The 23,746-nt window shown below is 35.6% G+C and overlaps 3 protein-coding genes across 5 annotated transcripts in view; 2 read left to right on the plus strand and 1 right to left on the minus strand.

Annotated features, from left to right (window-relative positions):
* The first annotated feature begins 2,029 nt into the window (after window positions 1-2,029).
* LOC128672960 (uncharacterized) lies at window positions 2,030-5,271 on the plus strand. 2 transcript variants are annotated; one of them, XM_053750500.1, is made up of 5 exons: window positions 2,030-2,214; window positions 2,789-2,996; window positions 3,621-3,855; window positions 4,068-4,427; window positions 5,026-5,265. In XM_053750500.1, exons 1-4 carry the CDS (start codon window positions 2,181-2,183, stop codon window positions 4,425-4,427), a joined length of 837 nt encoding a protein of 278 aa, XP_053606475.1. In that variant the 5' UTR covers window positions 2,030-2,180; the 3' UTR covers window positions 5,026-5,265. The 2 variants fall into 2 exon arrangements, with proteins under 2 accessions (XP_053606475.1, XP_053606476.1); XM_053750501.1 differs by having other exon boundaries at window positions 2,032-2,214; window positions 5,212-5,271.
* A 1,536-nt stretch (window positions 5,272-6,807) lies between these two features.
* LOC128672973 (uncharacterized) lies at window positions 6,808-8,711 on the plus strand. The gene is made up of 3 exons (XM_053750522.1): window positions 6,808-6,912; window positions 7,324-8,101; window positions 8,565-8,711. The coding sequence occupies exons 1-3, from the start codon at window positions 6,879-6,881 to the stop codon at window positions 8,581-8,583; spliced, it is 831 nt and encodes a 276-aa protein (XP_053606497.1). The 5' UTR covers window positions 6,808-6,878; the 3' UTR covers window positions 8,584-8,711.
* A 673-nt stretch (window positions 8,712-9,384) lies between these two features.
* LPCAT (Lysophosphatidylcholine acyltransferase) overlaps window positions 9,385-23,746 on the minus strand; it is a 37,519-nt gene continuing 23,157 nt past the window's right edge. For both annotated transcript variants that reach the window (XM_053750221.2, XM_053750220.2), the window contains exons 4-11: window positions 20,455-20,567; window positions 17,725-17,879; window positions 16,179-16,316; window positions 15,531-15,656; window positions 15,246-15,381; window positions 14,901-15,002; window positions 13,904-14,042; window positions 9,385-13,116 (exon numbers count right to left, since the gene is read on the minus strand). In XM_053750221.2, coding sequence (XP_053606196.1) covers window positions 13,028-13,116; window positions 13,904-14,042; window positions 14,901-15,002; window positions 15,246-15,381; window positions 15,531-15,656; window positions 16,179-16,316; window positions 17,725-17,879; window positions 20,455-20,567 — 998 coding nt within the window. In that variant the 3' untranslated portion in view covers window positions 9,385-13,027. The remainder of the gene's footprint in view (window positions 13,117-13,903; window positions 14,043-14,900; window positions 15,003-15,245; window positions 15,382-15,530; window positions 15,657-16,178; window positions 16,317-17,724; window positions 17,880-20,454; window positions 20,568-23,746) is intronic.

Raw genomic sequence — 23,746 nt, forward strand, 5'->3', positions numbered from 1 at the left:
TTCAACCATTTTGTCTTTGTGTTTTTATCATAACTGTCAATGTCAAATTTTTTTTTTTAAATTAGGTACATATATATAGTCAGTGCATGCACAGCACATCTAGCCACACAGATTTTGGATTAACTTATAGATTTTAAGTACCTATAATAACGTGTGTACCAAATTTCATTGCACATCTATCCATTTGTTTTATCATCTATTTTATAAACTCTCTCATCTCTGTTTCCGGTTGATAGACGTCAGCGAAAAAAAACCTTAATTTTTTTAAGGTTCGGCTGTGATTTTGCAACCGGCCGCTTGGGAAAGCTATTGTTGCCTATCAGCTGCCTAGGCTATGTGTCCCCTAGCCGCCTCATACGACATCACAAGCCACATGTATCTTATAAACAACCGGCTTAAAAAATTGCGTATGTTATCTCCATACGTAATATTGACCAATTTTGTAGTACGCCTGACAGACAGAAAACAGAGATATATAATAACATTATACTATCTATATGTACCTGTTCTGTACGATTTGATTGATTGATTGAATGCTCCGTTTTTACGTCAAAGATGGCAAACCTATACACCTTTATAATAGTGATTTTTGACTAGTGGTCCCACCAATTTTGTCCCACTGTTACTCATGGTCCTACAAATCTTAATTACATATCAATTAGTTCACATTATAAGTATATAATAATACGTATACAACAACTAAAAATCAATTTTCCTCTACAATATTTCGTGTGGAAAGGTAACAACGCCTATATAATCTTTGCCCCATTTCAGGGTATGCGAGACAGGGATGATAGATAGCGGTGTATAGCCGTAGAAAGGGACGGCGCATATTGACGGGCGGTGGATGTTCAAGTTTCTTTCAGTTCAAATAAAATATGAGTTATCCACCGTAGGCAGTCGCAAAATTATTCAGAAATTAAAGTCATGCCCTTGCTTACTGTGTCATACTAATCTACTTATATTTCGATAATAAATTCGTACTTAGATACTAATTAATGAACAGTAAGCATAACTGATCTTTATAGTTAATAATAATGTAAATTCGTCCTCCTAATTTTTAATATATGTATAAGACTTATATTTGTTAATTGACGTCCTTGGAGAAAAGGCTGCGGTGAACTTTGTTGCGCCGCTTCTTCTTCACCTGCGCTTTGGAAGCCGGCAGTAGACTTAGTTTAAGTATTTTCTTGACGTCAATAAGTGATGTATATCATCGTAAATTGAATAAAGAATCTTGAATTTGAATTTGAGTTCAACTATGTACTAAGTAAAGAAGTATGTTGGCGTATGTTATTAACAGTGTTGTATAGTTACGTTTTATGTTAGTAATTAAGTTATATTTACTGTAAGTCCGAACATAATAAAATAAAAAAATAAGTATTTCTTTACTTAAATATGTCCTTTTTCTTCATAGCCGTATTCCTCATGATTGAGGGTCGTGGTCATTACGTGGAATGAAACACACACACAACGACGTTCTTGGCACTATTTATTTAATGGAGTGGTTTGCCATTGCCTGCTCCATTTCACAGACAAGTTGATGATTAACCAACGTCAGGTTTCCTCACGACGTTTTCCTTTACCGGAAGCAAGTGGTGGTCGATGAACACTAAAATATATATATGTGTCAGATTGATATACAGAGTAGAATTCGAACCTGGGACCTTTCGACTTGTCTCTTAACCATTACACCACCACCGCTGCTTGTTATGGAAATAAAATGTTATGTAGGAAATCTGTATTTTACTTAAGTATGGATACTTTATCGTAAGCATAAAATTTACATCGTAATATGTTTAAAACTAATAAAAAACTACTTATTTCATAGGGTGTTTAAGTAAAAAGTTTAAAACTACTTTAATTAACAATATACATTTCTAGTACTTGGATAATAGTATACGATTGAAGGAAGAAAAAACAAATAGAAAGCTGCGTCCCAGGTTAGCGTATGTTTTAACGCGAGTATTTAACTACCATGCCAAATTTCATCAAAATCGGGCTCGCGGTTTAGCCGTCAAAGCGAAACAGACAAACAGATAGGCAGACTTTAATATAGTATTAGTACAATGGATATTATTGAGATTATTATGAACACAGGGAATCATTCTGTATGTTCGCGTAATTTATTATCAATACATACACAGTATTAATCATTAGGGTGCAAATGATTGCAGAAAATGATCGTGGTAGTCTTCTCAACATTATTTATTGGTAAGTTATGTAATCACTACGTACAGTCGACACAACAAGCTCTCCAAATTCATTGCAAATTCGCTGCTATTCCATCGGAATAAGGATCTATGCAAGTTGACTTGATAGATACTAATAGAACGCGTTATAAGTGACCATCAGATGAAGCGTTTTAGGTAAAAAGACCTAATAACGGGCTACAATGGGAGATGAAAAAGTATATCAAAATATACCTATTTTCATCTCTCATTATTTGCGTATGGAGGGGTTAAATTGAAAACAAAACATAACTGGTGAACTCGTGTTTTAATAATTCATACAAAAATTCATTATAATTATACCTACCTCTCTTATCTGAGCGTTATAACGGTTCCTTCTTCAGCTATAAATGGTCGAAGCCCAGCCAAAAATACAGCTTAGTTTTTTTTTTTGCTAACCTTTATTGTCCCACTGCTGGGCAAAGGTCTCGCCCATCCCCTTCCATTTCTCTCTAACTTGCATCTATAGTAGATATCTACAGCTTAGTTAAATAATAAAATTAATAATGATTATTTGCAAATGGTCTTAATTACAATAATCACTTCTATTGTTTCAGTGCTAAAGTTATGCCACACGATTTCAATAGAAGATGATTTTCCAAGAATACAACAACTATTCGATATTCCTGAGATCGAAGATAAAAATCGATCGACATTTCAACCACCGGACATCGGTGCTCAAGAAGTCACAATTAATATAGAAAAAATTGATGTGAACAGGTTAAGACGAAAATTGGAGTATTTACCGCGAAGTGATGCTGCAAGGTAATTAATTAATATTACCATTTTCCACCCCGAAGGAAAGAAAACGATTATTTAGTCTTTACCTATAGCAGGAGACTGGTTATATTTTTCTGATTGGCCCGGGTCATGGATGTTTATCTATATATATATTTAATATAAAATATAGTATCGTTGAGTTAGTATCTCATAACACAAGTCTCAAACTTACTTTGGGGCTAGCTCAATCTGTATGATTTGTCCTACTTAATATATTTATTTACACTCTCGGGGTAGGTACCTAGGCACGAAAAGTTTTACGGCAATTCGTTTCTGTCACAAGTTTTATATTTAATAATAGTGACATAACCTGTTTTAATGGTAGTCTGCCCAAAAGATGGCCGATGATTAACACATTGCCCTCTAATTTTGGGCATTATTCAACTTAACGTTCAATCACTTGATCCATAACATCTATCTGGATCATATTGCTAAATAGGTCATTGTCAATTTCCATTTGCTCTATGCCTATATAATGATTAAACCTATGCGTTTGTTTCTATATTTGTGTCGTTTGGACCCGCAATTCAAGTTAAGTGTTCAATGGGGCGGCTGTCGCGTCTACATCTGTGTCACGTGCTGTCCATTTATTTATTTTATACTTTTCAGGGAATACAGAGCACATTACAACATGACAAAAACCCTCATAAACACGGCTACAAATGATACACCACCGATTAACGTGACAACTTTTAAAGAAACGTCCGTTAATGACACCAGACGTCAAAGGATACCCTGGTACTCACGGTGGTACAACTGGCATGGTACAGAATTCAATGCTAGAGTAAAGATCATGGATATGGCTCTGCAAACTATATACATGGCAAGACATAAGATAAAAGTTGTAAGTTATTTTATAGGTACAACCCGGCCACGCCGTTTAGCGCCCGCAAACTAGCGCCACCTCACATTATTATTAATTTATTTTATTTCTTTGCGAAAAAAAAAAACATTTTAACAGATTATCAAGCACAAAAATCCTTCATGTCACAAATGTCACTGTCAATGTTTGTAACAATTTGTTGACAAAGGATTTATGTTCTGTCTCACTTTTAGCTGGAGAAAAGCAAATACTTTAATCGGAAAGACACAGGCTATCGAATAGCCTTCATTTATCGCACCATTCGACGTCTATACCGCCGCTTAGTTGACATCTTTATGACCGGCAAAAGGGGGCTTCAAAAACCTTACAATCTAATATGGTCAACCCATGATCACTTGGCTTATATGCATCACAGAGCGATAAAATTTCATGTTGACTTTCTGTACTATTACTGGGTGATGGTTGAAATCGACAAGAAGTATAGAGACGAATACAGGATCAGGCAGTCCACAGGACCGCCCAATTTGTTGTATGATGATGATAAAACATTTCTTAACTATCACCATCCGGATACGTGGCTCGTTTTTCCGTAGGTAAGTATGTACTTTTCTTTTAAGGGTAAATCATAGATCAACTAATAATATTAAATGTATAAGTTTGTCTGTTCATATAGAGTAGGGAATCGGAACAGAGGTAAAGCTTACCAAGGACCGTCCAATCGTTACCTATTTTAGTAGGATTGCCAAAGGAGATTTAAATTTAAAAAAAAACAAAGCATTTATTAGATTTACACCTCCGAATCCAGCCATTTAAAGTTTATTGCATTAAAAACTATTTAAAATGAAGTAGTCAACTTTTACTGAGCAGGAGCGCGAAATATGAGATTCGTTGCGCGGCCCTCGGCTTGTGTCTGGCCGAGCGCGAACAAACCGATTTCATCCAGTGCGGCGCGTACGCGACAAACGTCTAGTAGACACACTCACATTCGTTGCATGCTTGTAGTAGTGTGCCTGCGCCACCCTACCCAAAACTTCAAAAATTTTAAAAAACTGAATTCTTAATCCTATCTGGACTTCGAAGTTCTGAGGCTTAGGGAACAACAGCGAAATGTGCCAGATGAGGGAGAAATATGCCTATATCTTACCTTTACATAAATTCACAGTACAGTGTACATAATTCTTACTTTTACAGTTATGTTTGTTTGTATGTTTGAAATAACTTTATCACATAAGAAAATACAAATACACAAGAAAGTGAAAAAGCACTAGCAACGGCGGACTTATCCCATGGAAGGATCTCTTCCAGGCAGGAATAGTCGTATAGGTACTTACAAACATAAAAGGAAAAAAGAAGCAATACAATAATTTATCTTTTCAGTGTTTTTCAAATTATTATTTCCTACACTTCTTTGAGATTTATCGAATATAAGTATAGCCATAATACAACAAAATTTCGTTGGTTGGAATCATCGATGTTGGAAGAAATGCTAAAACAGTGTTAATGAAAATGAGAATTAAAATGTACTTGATATTTACAAATATGTTGTATTAATTTGTTTAACCTTTAAAAAACCGTTAAGGATGCTATAGATGACTGTGATTCAAATTCGAAATTCAAAGTTTTTTTTATCCATCTTAGGGTGAGTGGCACCATTAAATTTGACGTTGATTTTAACCGGCGCGCCGCTGAACTTCAGACAAAAGAGTACATATAGATATATAGGTATATGTGACCAGTCCCCTCGGCCCCGACTTTTTCTCAACATTTAAGAATCCATCGCCTTTTTTAATTTTAGTAAGTATAGAATTATGGTGACGTAGGAAAGGATTAGCTGGAAAGAAAGAATGATCAACGTAGATGTTCTAAAGAGAACAGGAAAAAATTAACATACTACTTAGTACTATTACATTAAACATACCGAAAATAGAAGGGAAAATATTAGTGCACTTGACACGACACGATACCTTCTTCATTCATTACATAGTATAAAACAAAGCGGTGGTGGTGTAATGGTTAAGACGCGCCCGCCTGTGGATCAAAAGGTCCCAAGTTCGAATCCTACTCGTGCCATATGAGTTTGTATACCAATCTGACTCATTTATACCTAGTAGTTTTCATCAACCATCACTTGCTTCCGGTGAAGGAAAACATCATGAGGAAACCTGCACACTGGTTGATTATTATTAACTTGTGTGTGAAATGGAAAGGGCAATGGCAAACCACTCCATTAATAATACCAAGAAAGTTGTTGTGTGTGTTTCATTCCACGTAATGACCACGACCCTCACCCATGAGGAATACGACTATGAAGAATAAAACAAAGTCGCTTCCCGCTGTCTGCCTGTCCCTATATATGCTTAGATCTCTAAAACGACGCAACGGATTTTAATGCGGATTTTTTAAATATAGTGATTCAAGGATGGTTTATATGTTTATAACATGCATATTGTACTCGTGAGAAGCCAGGGGAGCTGCTAGTTAGATATATCATAGAAGGAAAGGTATCCAGGATGACCAAGAGAGCATTACATTAATCAATTAAGAGAAAAAATCGAAGTCGTGTCGTATTATATGAAGAAGTGAAGCAATCACATAGCTATTTAGAGAGGGCAATGTAAGGAACTTTACCGACAAGAGCCTCGCTCTTTATGATAACTATATAACTAAAAAACTAATGGCCCTGGCAGAAGGAGCAAATCCAAGAAATACTGGCTTCATGTCGTGGGATGGGGCCGTGCGAAGTGGAGACGAAAATGTACGAAAGCGGACCCTAGGCTCCGACGCTCAACTGGATGGAACCGGGAAAACGTTCACATGAGAGGGTGAAAGATAATGACGAATTAATAACACATACAAAAGATTAAGGTAAAAAGATGAACAAACATGGAAAGAAAATTTTCTTTTTTCATCCTCAAACTGTTGGTAATAGTTACATCACCAAAAATGCTATAATACATACTAACAGTTTATTACGCACATTTTAAGGTGTAATCAAAATTAATAATTGCGATATCAATCATTTTTGAATTATCGATGTACAAAATATGAACTTAAAATTACTCGTGGCGATTATAATTGGTAAGAAATATTATTTTGCTGTTATTGGGCTGGGGAACGAAAGTGCGTATCCTATAATATTTTATTTTAAACATTAATTTTAATTACGAGACACGTTTCGTGTATAGTATCGAAAGAAATATAGGTACTTATATAGCAAAAAATTCTTTTTTTTTTCTCTCTCTCTCTTTTATATATAGGCCGATCAACTGATAAGTCACAATTTTATAATTAATAATTATGTATTCTGTATAATTACAAATCATATTGTGAAAATTTTGTGTTTTTTAAACCCTATATTATAGAAGGAAAAATCTAGAGTAAAAATAAAAGTTGACTTAAACTATATTGATTTGATATCAACTAGGATTGGATCACTCGAGTTTATTAAGCAACTTGATATCATGCCATTATATCTTGTCTCACCTGCAGCTTTAATTGCGCCAAGTTCACAATCCACACACAAACAAAACGTGAATCTAAAAAATGACACGCAGCTGTCTGAAACAGCAAACGCCACTTTACCAGATTCGCATAAAGAAGCATTGGACAAAATGCTCAGTGCGTTCCTGAACGACCAGGACTCAGATGGGTCCATTTTCAAGTACCTCTTCGCCATTGGCAATGAGAAACCATCGTCGGTAGACTTCGACAACTTGGATATAGCTACCCTTGATCCGGAAAGTATTAAAAAAATTGTTCAGAGAGCTAAGCAAAAATATGACAAGTTGACAAGTCGAAAACTTCACTATTATCCCAAACTTGCCCTTGATCTAATGCCATATCCAAAGAAAGAGTATAGCCAGAGGAACAGCAACCGAGAGCAGCGATCGGCGTTGCACAAAAGGAAAGATTACGTAATCATTGCTTTTGATCTCATGGCTCAATCGATTTACAGTACAAGATATCGACTAATAGAGACTAAAGATTACAGAAGGAAGTATTCGAGGCAGTTGCCATACCAGATTGGAGTAATGATTGGGTCTATAATGGAGCTAAAAATCAAGATGGCTCACATATTCGCTACTATGTACTGGATGGAAACAAGAACGCACTTCATATGGTATTTGATATTGTATGAGAAGATGTTGACCTGTCACACGGATATCACCTACCAAATCGACAGGATTTTCGTTTTGCATAAAAATTTTATAATAAACATGAGAAAATTGGCCGCGAAAAACAGGGATTTCACACCGCAACCTCTGCCGTAAGACATTACATTTTTATTCTCTCATCTCCGCACATTTTGACGATTCGGGTGTAATTTCTCAACCGGCCACCTGCCTGACACCATCCTTAGGAATGCTATTGTTGCCTGTCAACTGCCTAGGTTATATATCACTTAATCGCCTCGTTTTTATTGTAAGATCTCAATCTATACGGTGTCGTACGTCTTTCATTCTCTGAAAAAACTGGACTGATCTGAATCATGATACTCTTTGTGGAAAACAATCTAAAATTAAATGTTATTCCAAGAAAACTCCCTGCCACTACTCAGGTACCTCCTTCGTGGAACAGTTTAGGTGCTATTCAAGCAGCCTGCATAGCTAGTACCTGGATATTGTGCTCTAAGTGGAAAACGTCCTTGCAGAGCATAATTTGTACTAAACTATCTTCTATTAACAAACTTGTGACTGGCAATGAATAAATTTGAATCTTTTTTTTTTCAGGAAACAAACAACCACCTAGTTTTCGTCAAGTTTTTATTAACCCTTTTTTTGGGAGATTCAATAAAAACGTTACGAAAATAAATATTCATAGTTTCGTTTCGTTTACGTTCATCTTAATTTGGTTACCATCAACCAAACAGATACAATGGCGCACAATCTAACAAGAATCATTTGGTGAAACGGCGAATTAAATTTAGCTGTGGATTAATATCCACTAAATAATTTTAGTTCGACGCATTCAGAATGATGTTATAACAAATCGTCAATTTAATTTAAATCTTTAGACATGGTGTTTACTTATATTACGAAAATATTTTTGGTTTGCAAAATTTCCGTTCTAAAAAAATATTATTAAATATATTAAAAACAATATAAAATTAAAATAATGCTGTGTGCCACGAACATAAAATTCTTCAAAAAAATTTTTTTTAATATTTTATTACTTACTGTAGCTATCACAGATTATAAATACTTCCATCAGTAATCCGAGTAAAAACATACCGGTTTGCGTCCGGGAGTGCCGGTAAAAGTGAAAACTTGAATACTAACGTTGTGCATTTTTGACGTCTTACGAATTTTCGATTAGGTCACGTGTCCTGATGAGAGTTTAACATTTTTTACCCTACACAAAAAGTGCACAACGCCGCTAAAGCAGTATTCATTTCAAAAATATTATGTAAATTTTCTGGGAGCGTCGCCGATAGCTACACAACACAAACACATTTGCAGAAGGAAACCTGCCACGGCGAAGAGTCGATTTGTGCATAAATTCAATTTTGACCACCGGGTATATAATGATATTAAAAAAACAAACTTTACTTAAATCATTTTTATTTCGAACGAATACTAATAAAGTATAAATACTTAGTGTAATATACTTAACAAGGGAATGTCTAATAAGAAATCAACATAATTTCTAATAAAGTAAATAAATGTAGTTGACAACTGACTAACAATGATGGAAGGGGAAATATATTCTATAAATTTTCAGAAGACAGAGACATTGGCGTGTGATTATTACAAATTTTCGTATCAATAATGACTAATAAATAAAATGAATGAATGAAATGAATGACTAAGAAATAGAGATGAGTTTACGCCCGACAAAATATTTTACGCCCGCATCTACCAGGAAATATACAGAAGAGTCCGCGTCAAGAACAATATCTCTTGCTACGTGTGGAAGTATCAATAACAGATTGGTCACGTTGTTGTTGTCAGCGACTGTAGCGCCGCGTCCAGGTACTCATTTCGTGGAGCGTATTCACACATGATCATTACTACCACGAATTACACTTATAATTGAAATAACACTGACAGCTTATATAAAAGTATGCTTAAATATAGCATGGTAAATAAAACCACATGTCAGTTTTAAGCCATGCCATTATGTGAACATTTTCTTAACGTCAGAACGTGCCTGCTTTTGATTACAAAAGTACTTCATTCTATTTTTTCAAATATCTCCTTATAATTTAACTAACACAATAACTTGTAAACATCGTATTTTGACATTGACATGAGTCTTCCTGTGGATGACAATTGCTATTGACTTCACCATGGCAACAGGCGGTGTTCATTGGTGGCGCCATCTGCGATGAGCTTTGTGTAATATCCGCTATATTTTTGGTCACTTTTTTTTTACAAAAAAAGGAAGACAATAGTTTTGAAATAAACATTACGAAACATGCAGTGCAGGTAAGAATAGTTAGCCAAAGGTACTTATATATTTGTTCAAATTCTAATTGCCGGATAACTTTAACTTTTTATTCAGTTAAAGCAAACATATTATATACTTATATTTAATAGCTTCTTTATTATTCTATATTAATTGTAATAATTAATTTAGTATGAAACGTGTACAGAGTCAATCAAGGTAATCATATATTTCTTTTAAGAATTTCAATTCTTACACCTTTTATTTACAAGCACGAATTTATCTGATTTTTCCAAAATACCTACCTAAATAACACATTGTCATTTTTTTAGTTTGACTAATGTTATGTATCTACTTAATCTGAAGGAGAAGACATTTTTAAACAAACTTAAGTTTTTCAATGAAAGGAAGACATTAACATATGATAACTAAGTACTTAAAACAAAATAAAAATGTTGTTTAAATAAATTAATAAAATCAACAATAAACATAACATGTAGATACTTAGTACTTGATTATTACAATAAAAAAATCTACAAAATCAACAATAAATAAATAAATAAATAATAATCTCTAATAAATACATCGCAACAAAATCTCACACAATACGTTGTACTATACAAGCTTCAATACAAAGTTGTTCTTAAAATTATCACATTTTAAATGGCGTATTATGCAAGACGTCGACATTTTCTAATTATGCGTTTTATTATTAGGTACATACAGTCACATTACTGCACATTCATACGGTAAGTAATTGCCTAGTTACTAAATTATATATCAAAAGTGATCTAACCTACAAAATAAATTATCATTTTTCAATTGCATTCCGGTCAAAAAATTTTAAAATCAAGTGACAATTAGTAGTTATATTTTTTATTTCAATATTGATTTACACAATATAATCAGCGACCTACCTTTATTTATATATTATCATATATATCAGCGAAACAATTTATTCTCTAAGTACCTTTATTTATATATTATCATATATAATATTATAAACATTGAACATAATTATGACAGAATCGATTTACTAAGGCTTCTGCCCTATTGTTTGCTCGACTACCAAACCTACCTACTATTTCTATGGCAAGTAGAATATTATACTTGCATAGTGTATATACGTCATGTTTTCTGCAAACACAGTAGGTACATATCATATATACCAGTGAGGGCGTCGCTGCTGTTAAATTTTGACGAGAAAAATTATTTTCTCAAGGCGATTACTCCGTGCACATTAAAGTCACCTCACATTCTTATTGTAATTTCTTTTCGAAGCAAAAACAATAAAAAAATATATTTTAACAGATTATGCCTCACACACATTAAAATTTTAGTAGAAAATATTGTAATTTTCTATAATACAACGTGGTCACAGTAGACTAAAAGGAATCCAGTGGCTACATTCTAAGAACTAACTAGAAATTATCAACTTTATACTAAAATTCTTTATCTAGTGTGGCATAGTTTGATAAAAGACTTTTTTTAAGGTGGCGTGCAGAGAGTAATCGCCTTAAGGTTTCTATTTAGACCAAGGGGTACCTTGTACAAAACCCATGACAATGGTCAATACCTAATTCCACAATTAATATTCCGCAAAGTATTTTGAACGAGCACACGACGAACACACTTTGTAGTCCATTTACATATTGTACTTGCCCTGGAAACATATTTTATACGCTATTTTGTTCATATTTACAATTTGTATTCTGCATGATATAACATGCTTAGATGCTACATGCAAAATCAACTTACCTAGTGCCTACTAGGTAAGTGGATTTTGCATGTAATCGTAATTTATTCTTTAAGTAAATAAATATACCTATATTTATTTACTTCATACAAACAGTTTAGGTCGAATCGAATAATGATCTGTATTCTAAGTTGAATAAAAAAAAAATAACAGCATAAGACAATTTAACTATCATTGGTACAATACATACTGTTGTCTCACACTCTCAAAGTCGAACGACAGAGACAGACAGCGACCTTTTTTTATCATATTTCCACTCAACTCAAGAGTTTTTGGAAAATAGACGAATGTAACTTTCATTTCTAAATTGAGAATCGTACATAAACAAAATTTGGCTGTGCCTTTTCTATCTTGGCTTATTCCTAATTAATAAATATATAAAAATTCAAGTTTATTTTACGTAACGACATAAGTACATAATAAGTACTCAACGCGAGTGATTACGATGTTGTAAATTTAAAAACTTACATTCAAAACCTAAAATGCCTAATATGGTGTAAAAGTTAATTTTTCAAAAGGAGAATGAATTAAGTTACTACTTAATGGCATAATTAAGGTGCAGATAAGCCTAAGCTACGAATAATGCAAATCTCTTTCCATAATTCTTCTCTTATTCTCTAATTAAGTTTTGTACAGTCATTATGTAATGTCGAGTATTAAAAATAAAAAACCACGTAATTATTTTGTTTCAATTATTTCTGTTTTTTTTTTGTCAACTAATCGAATTAAATAATTCGATTTCCTTAAATAGAAATTTTAGTAGACCTAAAGTCGTGATTGACCCAAAATTTTTGGTAAATCTGGGAGAAAAACAAAATTTCTTCTGAAATCCTGTGAAATAATATATAAAGATACATACACACACACACAATCCTAATTGACACATCACGTCATATACAGTTCCATCTCTTCACTCACTAGTTGGCGCTACTGGCAAGTGACAATTTGCCTTAGACACGGACCTCACTTCACAGCAGCGCCTCTAGCGGCGAATCCCTCAACGACACACGGCACTGTGCCGCAGACAGTGGCCACGTGACGCCCCGACCCTCACTGCGCCTTGGGCTTGTGGTGGGAGGTGTCGCAGGTGAATATGAAAGACAGTTCCGCTTTCTTTTGCGCGTAGGAAATGAACTCGTCTGTAAATTATATAATAAATATTAGTCTAATAATCCTTCGCTCATATAGCGACACAAAACTGACTGATTTGAGAAGCGGCTATCCTTGGATCATGTTCCTGGACGTCGTAGTCAAGGAGATACGTCAACTATGGACGGATATGATAAGGGCTTCTACACGCAACAAAATACACCAGGCTTTAAAGCAAACACTAGATTGTATTGCCTGGAAGGCTCTAGTCAAGAGCCACAGCTACTGCTGGTTGCGACTCACAGGTATGAAAGGTATACGACTGTGATGATGATATGTATGTACATAATTAATAGTCATATATTTTAGAAGCACCTCACGTTTTCTCCACTATGAAAGAATACTATGGAAATTCATCATACAACTTTTTGATCAACACTACCAAAAAAAAATATCCTTTTTTATAAACAGACCTCAATACTTTTCATCAGAACGTCTTTTAGATATCTCTTTTTCTGCGTCATTCTTTTCCTTTCTTTATCATAAGTACGCTAGTTTCTATTGCAGAGTTTCTTGCATACCCAGTTCAAATACAATTTTTTTTAACTTAGGATATAGGTATTAGTAATAATATATTATACCACACGTTGCGATCACAAATTTACATAAAATTAAGGTGAAGAAGAAGTTCTTTGTCCTATTAAACTTTAGTACAAAAAGGATGTCGATGCAGCCTTTTAAATCCCACCGCTGGGGCAATGGGCAGATTGTTCTACCGCCGAAAATCAAGAGAGCTACCCAACCCAATTTGGGAAATGACAGGAATGAATTAGTTACCATAAGTGATGTAGCCCCTGCCGGCGAGGTCGACACCCAACGCGGACAGCGCCACGTCGCGGCTGAGCGCGAGGCAGCGCGACGTCAGCTCCGCGAACGCGCGCGCGCTCAGCCCGTCCCCGCTCCCGTCCTCATACAGCTGCCGCACCCATTTCAACAACATTATTGTTTCTTAAATACTTCAATAAAAAATTATATGTCTTCGTCATTAGTTTCTCTCCCATCTGATCGATACAGGGCCTGCTTACACAAAAAACGGGCAAAAACTCATCACATTGCAGTAGATCTTCCAAAACCTCCTGATCCGTAAAGCACTACTTAATATAAAACAAAGACGCCTCTCGCTGTCTGTCCCTATGTATGCTTATCTTTAAAACTATGCAACAAATCATATATCATTAAATGTTTACTGTTCAAATGAGTTGCTTTCGGCATTTCTTCTCAGCACTGCCAGTAGTTTATAGCTTGTGAGAAATAACTATTTAATATGAAAATTGACGTGAAAATGTGCCTATGAAGGTCTAATTTCTGAATAGATGATTTCAATTTGAATTTGATGCGGGTTTTTTAATAGATAGATGATTGCTGAGGAAGATTTATGTACATAATTTATTATAGTTTTACCCGAACGAAGTCGGGACGGGACGCTAGTAAAATATATTATATTTTATGAATTACTAACTTTTGCCGGCCAAATCTGGGTGAACGTGAATTTCCCACCTCTCCTGCATGTGTAAGCGGGCTCTGGGCTCGATTAGATAAGAAAGAGAGACTTCAGTGACGAAAGCATTTAATTTTTTATTTAATTATTAAAAAAAACTGAGAGCGTTAATAATCTGTATGTCATAAAAATATCTCTCCGCTTATAGGTTTCCATATAGGTACATTATTAAATTGAAAGTAGTTGAAATCACAAATAAAAAAAAAAACAAAATCAAATCATTTATTCAGAAATTAGGCCTTCACAGGCACTTTTTCACGTTGAAGAATCCATTACCTTGAATGCGTAGGATAAGAGTTCCGCCAGAGGAGCGTGTTGAAGAGAGAGGAAGCACGCGCAGAGGAGGTAATCGGGGAAATACACCATGCCACTTGACCTCTGAAATCAATAGTCATATGGTCACCCAGTTCTTTCGCCGTTTGCAAACTACGCAATGTTCATTATGTACTTACTAATTACGTGATGTACTTACTAAATCCATGGTTCATTCATTGACGTCGGCGTCTATTATGACATGTGACACATTGCGTAAGTTTGCATGAGTGATTTTATTCACAAAACACAACATGCAATTTAAAAACCAAAGTTTGGCGAACTGTTCGGCGATAGTGTGTTACATACCTGCACGAATATATCGAAGAGTCTCTGCGCGGCGGCGTCGAGCGGCACCGCGAGCGCGCGCGCGAACTCGTGCGGCGCGAGCCAGCGCGCGCTCAGCGGCAGCGCCAGCTGCAGCTCCCGCTGCGACTGCTCCAGTCTGGACGCAGACATGTATTCTTGTATTTGTTCATCAAAGATAAAAACAAAGATCTATCTATACGCTAAACTTATAGGAATAGGAATAGAACGGGATCGGGACAACTTCTAATTCAGGAGGATCTGATTGAAATGATGATGATATCTCACCCCAGTTGACTTCTCAGCTCACTGATCTCCCGGACAGCGTTTGCTCCAGGAATACCAAGCTGCTTAGCGCGCGCCGCCAGCTTGCAGTCGTCGTAAGTATAGTCCAATACTGGCACTCCGAGAGCCCTGGGAATAGGCACTTTTATGTTTATCTATGAAGGGCTTTTGGGAACTAAACAAAACACAATATTAGTAAACTGTCTAGCTACTATCATCAGGTTTCTAATACCACTTGTAATTGTTTAGAGCGGGCAATACTCTGTGACAAGTTACATGAAGAAAGCCCGAAGCAAAAGGATTGTGTATGAAACACGATCGTCTTCTTAGCGTGTCGACTTGGCAAAATTTGTGAGAACCTATACGTAGTCGTCGATGCAGCATCAAACAGGTCTTTCAGTGTGCAGGTGGTCATAAAAAGGTGGTGGAAAAACATGGCATTTGCAAGCGGTGCCAGAGTTAGCTCATTAAAGTCAACACTGCCTTTTGTTAAAAATAAATAAATAATCACATGGGTAATTTGATTATCAAATTATGAACTTGTTAATATCATGAAGGCTAGTATCGTAGCGTTTCAGCGTTTTTGATCTACCCAGTGGAATCGGCGACTGGAATTAACGAACTCCTCACTGAAACTAAAGAGCTACTCACTCGGCCATGACATTTCTGACATTGCTTGCATATAACTTGGGGTCCCGTCGCTCCTCCTCGTTGGGGTAGTATACGGGGAGGAACTCGATCTCACAGGAGCTGTGCACTTGAGTTAACGTCAGCCATAGAAGCTTCAGACTGTAAAAATAGGAAAAATATATATTAAAGGGAAATGTTATTACTTTATTAGTATGTCCGGGCTCTGTGCGGTACCACTCTAAAATAGGAGCACTCCTCACGTAGATGTCATGCGAAGCGAATAGAGAACACAAAGCCTAGGCAGGTAATAGCAATCCCAAGGTGGGTTGACGTCAGGCAGGCGGCCGGCTGTAAAATGACATTTAAATCGTTTTTAGACTTTATTTCCCTGGATCTCGCTGCGTCACAGCTGGCAGCACTAAACGTAACTTAAAACATGCAAAGATGAGACATACAAACTATCAATAAGTATGGTTGTGAAAAATACCCATACCTTAACCCTAACTTCACTATCACATCCATCACAAATTCACAATATCGTGAGATATAACTACGAAAATGAACGATGTGTTAATGAATAATTAACAGTTTTTATAGGGCAAGACAAATCGTGACTAGTCAATTAATTACTAAGACTGCACATAAAGTGAAAGGAAACAAAAGATTACAACTGATATTAATTTTCTACAAATTGCTGCTGCTGGACAGGTGTGCCACCTTCGGTTTTATTAATTTATGATTTATAATTTAAAAAAAATTGGTTCCTATCTGAATTTAATTTTGCACAGTCACTTTGGACGATGTCTGTTACTTCCTGCTTAGCTACATTACTATTAGAACATTCTGTATTCAAATCATTTATTCAAAAAATACACAGACACTTTCACGTCAAATTTTCAATTATAAAGCTTACAAACTACTGGCATTTCGTAACGACCACGGCTGAGAAGAAATGCCGAAAGAAACTCATTTAAACAATGTTGGTCCCTGTCCTTACTATTATTGTTTCTTACATTTTTTTTCTAATCTATACTATTATTATAAATAGGTAAGCGTTTATGAGTTTGTATGTTTGAAGCGGGTAATCTTTCGAAACTACCGAACCGATTTCAAAAATTCTTTCACCATTAGAAAAGTACATTATCCAAGATTGCTACAGGCTATATTTTATGTCATAATTCCCACGGGAGCGAAACCCCGGGCAACATCTAGTAGTACATGGTCAAAGAGTATACAAAAACCACGTTATACTTGTGATCAAGTGCCAATAGAAAAATATTATAAGTAACTATATATTTTTTACCACAATTAACTAAACGAAATATATGACAATTGAGCTGACTAGTTCCCCATGGCAGCACCCGTGTGTTCGTTCACGTGTGTTAAAAGTCCTATAGTAATAATGAAGATCTAGTTAATGATTGTCGTTTCTGTCGACCTGCCCTCCCCGCACATTAGTCACATCTGTCTTCTTCCTGCATTGGGTTGAAAATTAAACTGTAAGAATCAAGTAAATAAATCAGTCAGATGTCAGAAACACTCAGAATACATTTTAGAGAGTACTCACGCGCCAGGTCCCTCCCAGGTCCAGGTGACGGTGTCCCGAGCGTTGGGGTACCGGATAATAACCGGCTGTACCGGTACACCTGGGTAGAACCCGCCGGGTTTGAAGGTGATCAGGCATGACCGGTTGGTGCACGTGCCTTCTGGGAAGATTAGTACCTGAAATTAATAATATAGTGGAAATTACTGGCAGAAGTTTAAAAAATATGTCACATCTTTCTTCTTTACTAGTGTATCAGAGGAATGTTTATCTTTAGAGAGTTTCGGAGAACCTTTTCTTAGACTGTATTTGTACATTCTCCAAGGAATCTACATACCGAATTGAAGCTTTTTGCGCCAAAATATACATTACCAAATTTTACATTGTTGATTAGTTGAAATTATTAATCAAAAATCTGTAATATTTAAAGATGAAATGATTGCTACAAAACTTGGTAGCCATAAAAGTTACTATCAATATAGAGTAAGGTAACTTTTTATCCAAAAAATCCTTTCATTTTTTACCTTCTTCATAGTCGTATTCCTCATGGCTGAGGGTCGTGGTCATTACGTGGAATGAAACACATACAACAACTTTCTTGGCGTTATTAATGGAGTGGTTTGTCATTTCCGTCTCCATTTCACAAGTTAATAATAATCAACCAGTGTGCAGGTTTCCTCACGATGTTTTCCTTCACCGGAAGCAAGTGGTGGTCGATGAAAACTACTATATATGAGTCAGATTTGTATACAAACTCATGTGGCACGAGTAGGATTCGAACCTGAGACCTTTCGATCCACAGGCGGGCGTCTTAACCATTACACCACCACCGCTTCTTTACCTAATACCTATTTTTTTACAACTTATAGTCAATCCATACGTTAACAAAAAATAAAAAAACAGCCGGAGTCGATCGCATATAAACTATTTCATAAAAGTAAAAATGGAAAAACGAAAGACCATATTTTAAGGACAGTCTGTCAACTCTGCAGGGGTTGCCATCTGCATCAAGTTGGTATTGGCTGATTGCCAACCGGCCGTTGTCCGTTGTATTAGCTGACAGCTCAATTCCCAATGCCGGCTTCACTCTATCAGCAAACAGTTCGCCAATCCTTGTGGTTTCAATTTTACATTGCTGGTTTTTGCTTGCGGTTAAAAAAAGCTCACATACAAACTGCACAATATACGTTCATTCGCGTCTGAGTTCGCCAATAGTGTGGAGCCGGGACCAAATGAGCAACATTTCTGAGTTTAAGCCAACATTCGGAGTGAGTGTTTATTCACAACATAATGCATTTTTCACAAAAATATTGAAATTTTCATATTTAACAAATGCTTGCATTTTTCCATGCTTACCTTTCGGTCTTTTTACATGGCTACCTTAGACCTTTTTGCATGACCGACATCATAGAAAGGAGCGTAATATTTTCAGGATATATGTTGTACCATATATTATACTTACGACCTGTCTTGAATGAATAAGTACAACAACTTAAACAAAAGAATTTAATACTTCGACTTCCCAAAGGAACTACTTGGCTAACATGAACTATACACCAAACTGGGTAATATTCTTAAGTTGGGACAATTGATATAACTTACTTTTCTAAACCCAATAGATATCGTTAACTTTGATAAAATGTGAATGAGGTGTCTTGCGAAGCAATGTAAACTTTTTTGTTACTGTTGCTTTTTAATATAAAAAATGTATCTACTGCATGATAAGCTATTCTAATCTTTATGAGGTGGTAATAGCAGCGAATTTTCAATGAATTTTACAGTACAAGTTGATATACTTTTATTATAACTATCGAAATGTTTGTTTACGTGTATAGGCCATTACATTTTTATAGGTGTTATGAATGAGAAGAGAAAGTAAGCCCTTATCTTTAATTAGAAAAGATTCTGATCGACTATAATGTTGAATGACTTGTTGATACGATTTAATTATTTGATACGCAATTAGAATTCTATTAAAATTTAGCCTTTATCTAAATTGAGGCCTACATTACATATAGATCGGAAATGCAAACTCATTCCACGTAACACCGCGTGGGAATGCTACGTTTTAAAATGTGCGAGACGAATCACAAATTAGTCGAAATCATTATTTCATAGCTATGCGTGCTATGCATATCCAAAAGCTAGGTTAGACACTGATTTGTAGCACATCCCTTAGGGTGAGCTACACCGACAAATTGACGTTGATTTTAACCGCCCACGCCGCTGACGTTGAGGCAAAATGGCGTACTTTGCGTATTTCTGCGCACGAAGTTCATTTCACCGTTACTTTATTAATTTGTCTATTTTGTGTTATGGAATTGGAAATTGGTTCAATTTATTTGAAAAAAAGGATTCAATAAATTTTGGAAAAATTCATGGAAATCCATTGGAAAACTAGAAACATGAAAAATTGCGGATTGCAGATCCAGAACCGGCTGGAAGAAGGGGAACTCAGACGCGCTGCTCCGATGATATTTATAAAATTACTAGCCGCCCGTCCCAATACCATAATTTTATACACCCAAACCTTCCTCAGAAATCACACTACCTCTTACATCTACTTAAAAAATATGATCAAAATCTGTTGCGTAGTTTTAAAAATCTAAGCGAACGCAGGGAAAGACAGAGGGAAGCGACTATGTCTTATACTTTGTAGACATAAGCAAGACCTGGATGCAATCGGCAAGTGACTGGGTCAAACGAAACGTCGATAGGTGACCAGGGCTAAGAAAGAGAAGCAGAAATAGTTACCTGTGGCCAATCTTCTTTGGAAGTAGCTCTCTCAATGATCTCCTTGATAGTATTCTGCCTTGAGTTGGGGTCATCCCGCCACACGTACACCGGCTGTGTGTAGTTGATCAGTTCTGGAATATATAAAGCTACTCTTAGTATACTTATACTAGGTATATATCGATAGAGTAAAGGTATACAATTAATATAGAACCAAGAAATATCAAAAAAGAATTGGATAAACTTACCGAACACAATGCGATGGTGTGTAGTCGAAATAATTCGAGGAACATATTTTTAGATTACACAAATGATGCAGTTATTTTTTGGGTCCGTGTATCAATGGAGCAAGCAGAAATATTAATATCAAAAAGAACGAAAACGTATCGCCATCAATGAAGAGTTTTTACGTACGATAAGTGCGCCTTATGCGAGATTAATTCAATCAATTTAGTCGATACGATTACGTTGTACAAGATAGAAATAATAAATCACGTACGAGCAACAGATACTGATAATTATAATGGTATTATCCGTATCTGTTACACGAACGGAGAAGAAAGCAGAAAGCATTTTGATCACCAACACATTATGTAAAACTTTTACATGATGAAGTCGTCTTGCGGTGGCAGTATGAATAAGACGTTTGTCATTATCTACATCTACAGAACATCATGCAGTGATCAGTGACCCACCGGTAGATTCTTCTGTGGGTGAAGTGCGGGTTAGCATTTCAATTCTCACCATCGAATCGAATCGAAATGAGACACAGCGAACCAATCACATTATGCCATTGTGACGCAACGACAACCACACTGCAATGTGATTGGTTCGCTGCGTCTCACTTCGAAACGATTCGATGGTGAGAAGTGAAATGCTAACCCGCACTAACACCCCTGATCGAGGACATGGGGGTTAAGACAGTGGAAAGAGTGCATATCGTGTTAGTAACTTTTAAAATATGAAGTTTTACACATGCAAAACCCACTTGATTCCGGTGAAGGATAACTTCGTGAAGAAGGAAAACACAATCTTCTATTTTCATGTTCCTTATTAAATCCCATTTTAATCTTAGAATGGGATTTAATAAGGAACATGAAAATAGAAGATTGTGTAGACATTCCTCTGAATGTCTACCGGTTGCCCGTACAAAAAGAAAAACGGTTTTTAACCCTAAATATTATTTTTAGCATGTTATACACCATAAAACATTTAGCATAGGTTTATATGCTCTTATTTCCAAAAGATTCAAATTTATATGATTATTGGCTCCTGAAAATCGTTATATGTGTGATTAAAATATCGTCGAAGTTAACCGTTTGTATCATAAAAACAAACTATTATTTTTTAAAAGGAAAAGCTAAAATATAGTATGCTAAAACGAATGACACCAAAACACGGTTCCCGAAACGCTAATTTGATCAAAAAATACCGAGCAATCAAGCTCGAACTCTCGCGCTCTCTATCGCACTATCGCCGTTAGCCACCAGCGCAGTGGCGATAGCATGTATTTCCTAAATACCTATTTTTCAAAAATCGAATCGCTAGATTCTAATCTTAACTCAGTATTTTCCTAAGACGTAAAACACAATGTTGACTATTCAATATTTGTCTGTAATGTCGACTACGAAAACAAGTAGTTGACTAAACAGCAGTCGACCGCACGTCAAGCTACCCTTTTGCCGCGGCAATAGGGGCGAATTGGCCATGAATTTGTATAGGTCAATGTGCTGTCGGCTGTACTTTACAATTTACTGCAGTGCAATAAATAAACAAACGACCGACCAAGTAGGTCGGCATATAAAAAGTATCGCTAACATAGCACGTGAATCAATACTAAAGTACTTAACATAGTTAAAATACTGTGTAATCAAGCAGTGAGAAATTTTAGGTTCCGTACCCATTGGGTAAAACGGGACCCTATTAATAAGACTCCGCTGTTTGTCTTTTGCTACAGGTTTTCTCATGAATCGTGATAGACAGTTAAAATTTTCCAACTGGTGTGATTTTTGATCATATGAACTGAATTAGTTTATTACATAAATAAAAACTTGATCATCAAATTAACGTTTACCATTTATGGTGCAACCTCTCATTGGCAGGAAATGTTTATCTGGGACGAGTACATCCACTCAAAGTCCAAATTTCAGTCAATCAACTACAAATCTGGTCGAGTGTAATGTAACTAATATTTAAATGAAGATGAATATCGAAAAAAAAATTATAAAAAAGGCCTATCAACGAATGTAATCGACTCCCATTCATTCAGCGGCACATTTCATTCAAAGCTTAATTACTATTCGATAGAAAATAGATTACTATATTTCATCGTAAAGTTCTAGTCTATTCCAACAATAGGAGCTAATGAATGTGCTACTGATACAGATATCACTTTAATCGATAAAAACAATTTGTTTATATTCTGTTTACACCTTTCTACAAAATGTTAAAGTAAATCGGCTCCGTGGATTGCTATTTTAATTTTCCTACAGGACCCCCCTCATTTTCCGGGATGAAATATCTATAACATGTTAACCCGGGATTCCGAGGAATTTTTGATTCATAATTAGTTTTTCAATTATCCTACGGGAACCTGACCATTTACCGGGATGAAATGTATCTAATTTTCCTATAGGACCCTCCTCATTTTTCGGGATGAAATGTCTATAAGATGTTAACCCGGGATTCTGAGGCATTTTTTATTCATAATTAGTTTTTCCAATTATCCCACAGGAACCTGATTATTTACCGGGATGAATATATGTATCTAAGATGTTAGCCCGGTATATAACGTACCTACATACCAAATTTCAAGCAAATCGGTCCAGTAGATTTCGAGTGATGCGCGTTCAGACAGACAGACAGACAAAAAAATCCAAAACTATATTTTCGTCATCCATATCAGTAAATAAGTATATTCCATGAAGAATTAAAAATATATATCCAATGTGCAAATTTGGCCTTTCTTCAATTTGTATGTATTAATGATTCAGTAAAGATTTCAGTCAATATCAGTTTCTGAATATAGATATAACGATTTATTTACTAATTCTATGTCGTAGTCCGCGTTACCAGTCCAATCTCGTAAATCTCCTGTTGTATTATTCATTTTCGCTATGAATTAATAGAAATCGATAAAAATATTGTTAGAGTTGGCTCAGTCTTAACAAAATAAAATTATTGTACTTAAATAAAATATTTGCGCGTAAACAAATGACGCGGTGAGCTGTCCACTTGACCAACATCGACCAAGTGTTACTTCACAGTTGACGGCCGGATTTCACCAACTTTTATCGACAACAAAGAAAGTGGA

This window comes from Plodia interpunctella, chromosome 10 (assembly GCF_027563975.2).
Source record: "Plodia interpunctella isolate USDA-ARS_2022_Savannah chromosome 10, ilPloInte3.2, whole genome shotgun sequence".
Lineage (NCBI taxonomy): Eukaryota > Metazoa > Arthropoda > Insecta > Lepidoptera > Pyralidae > Plodia > Plodia interpunctella.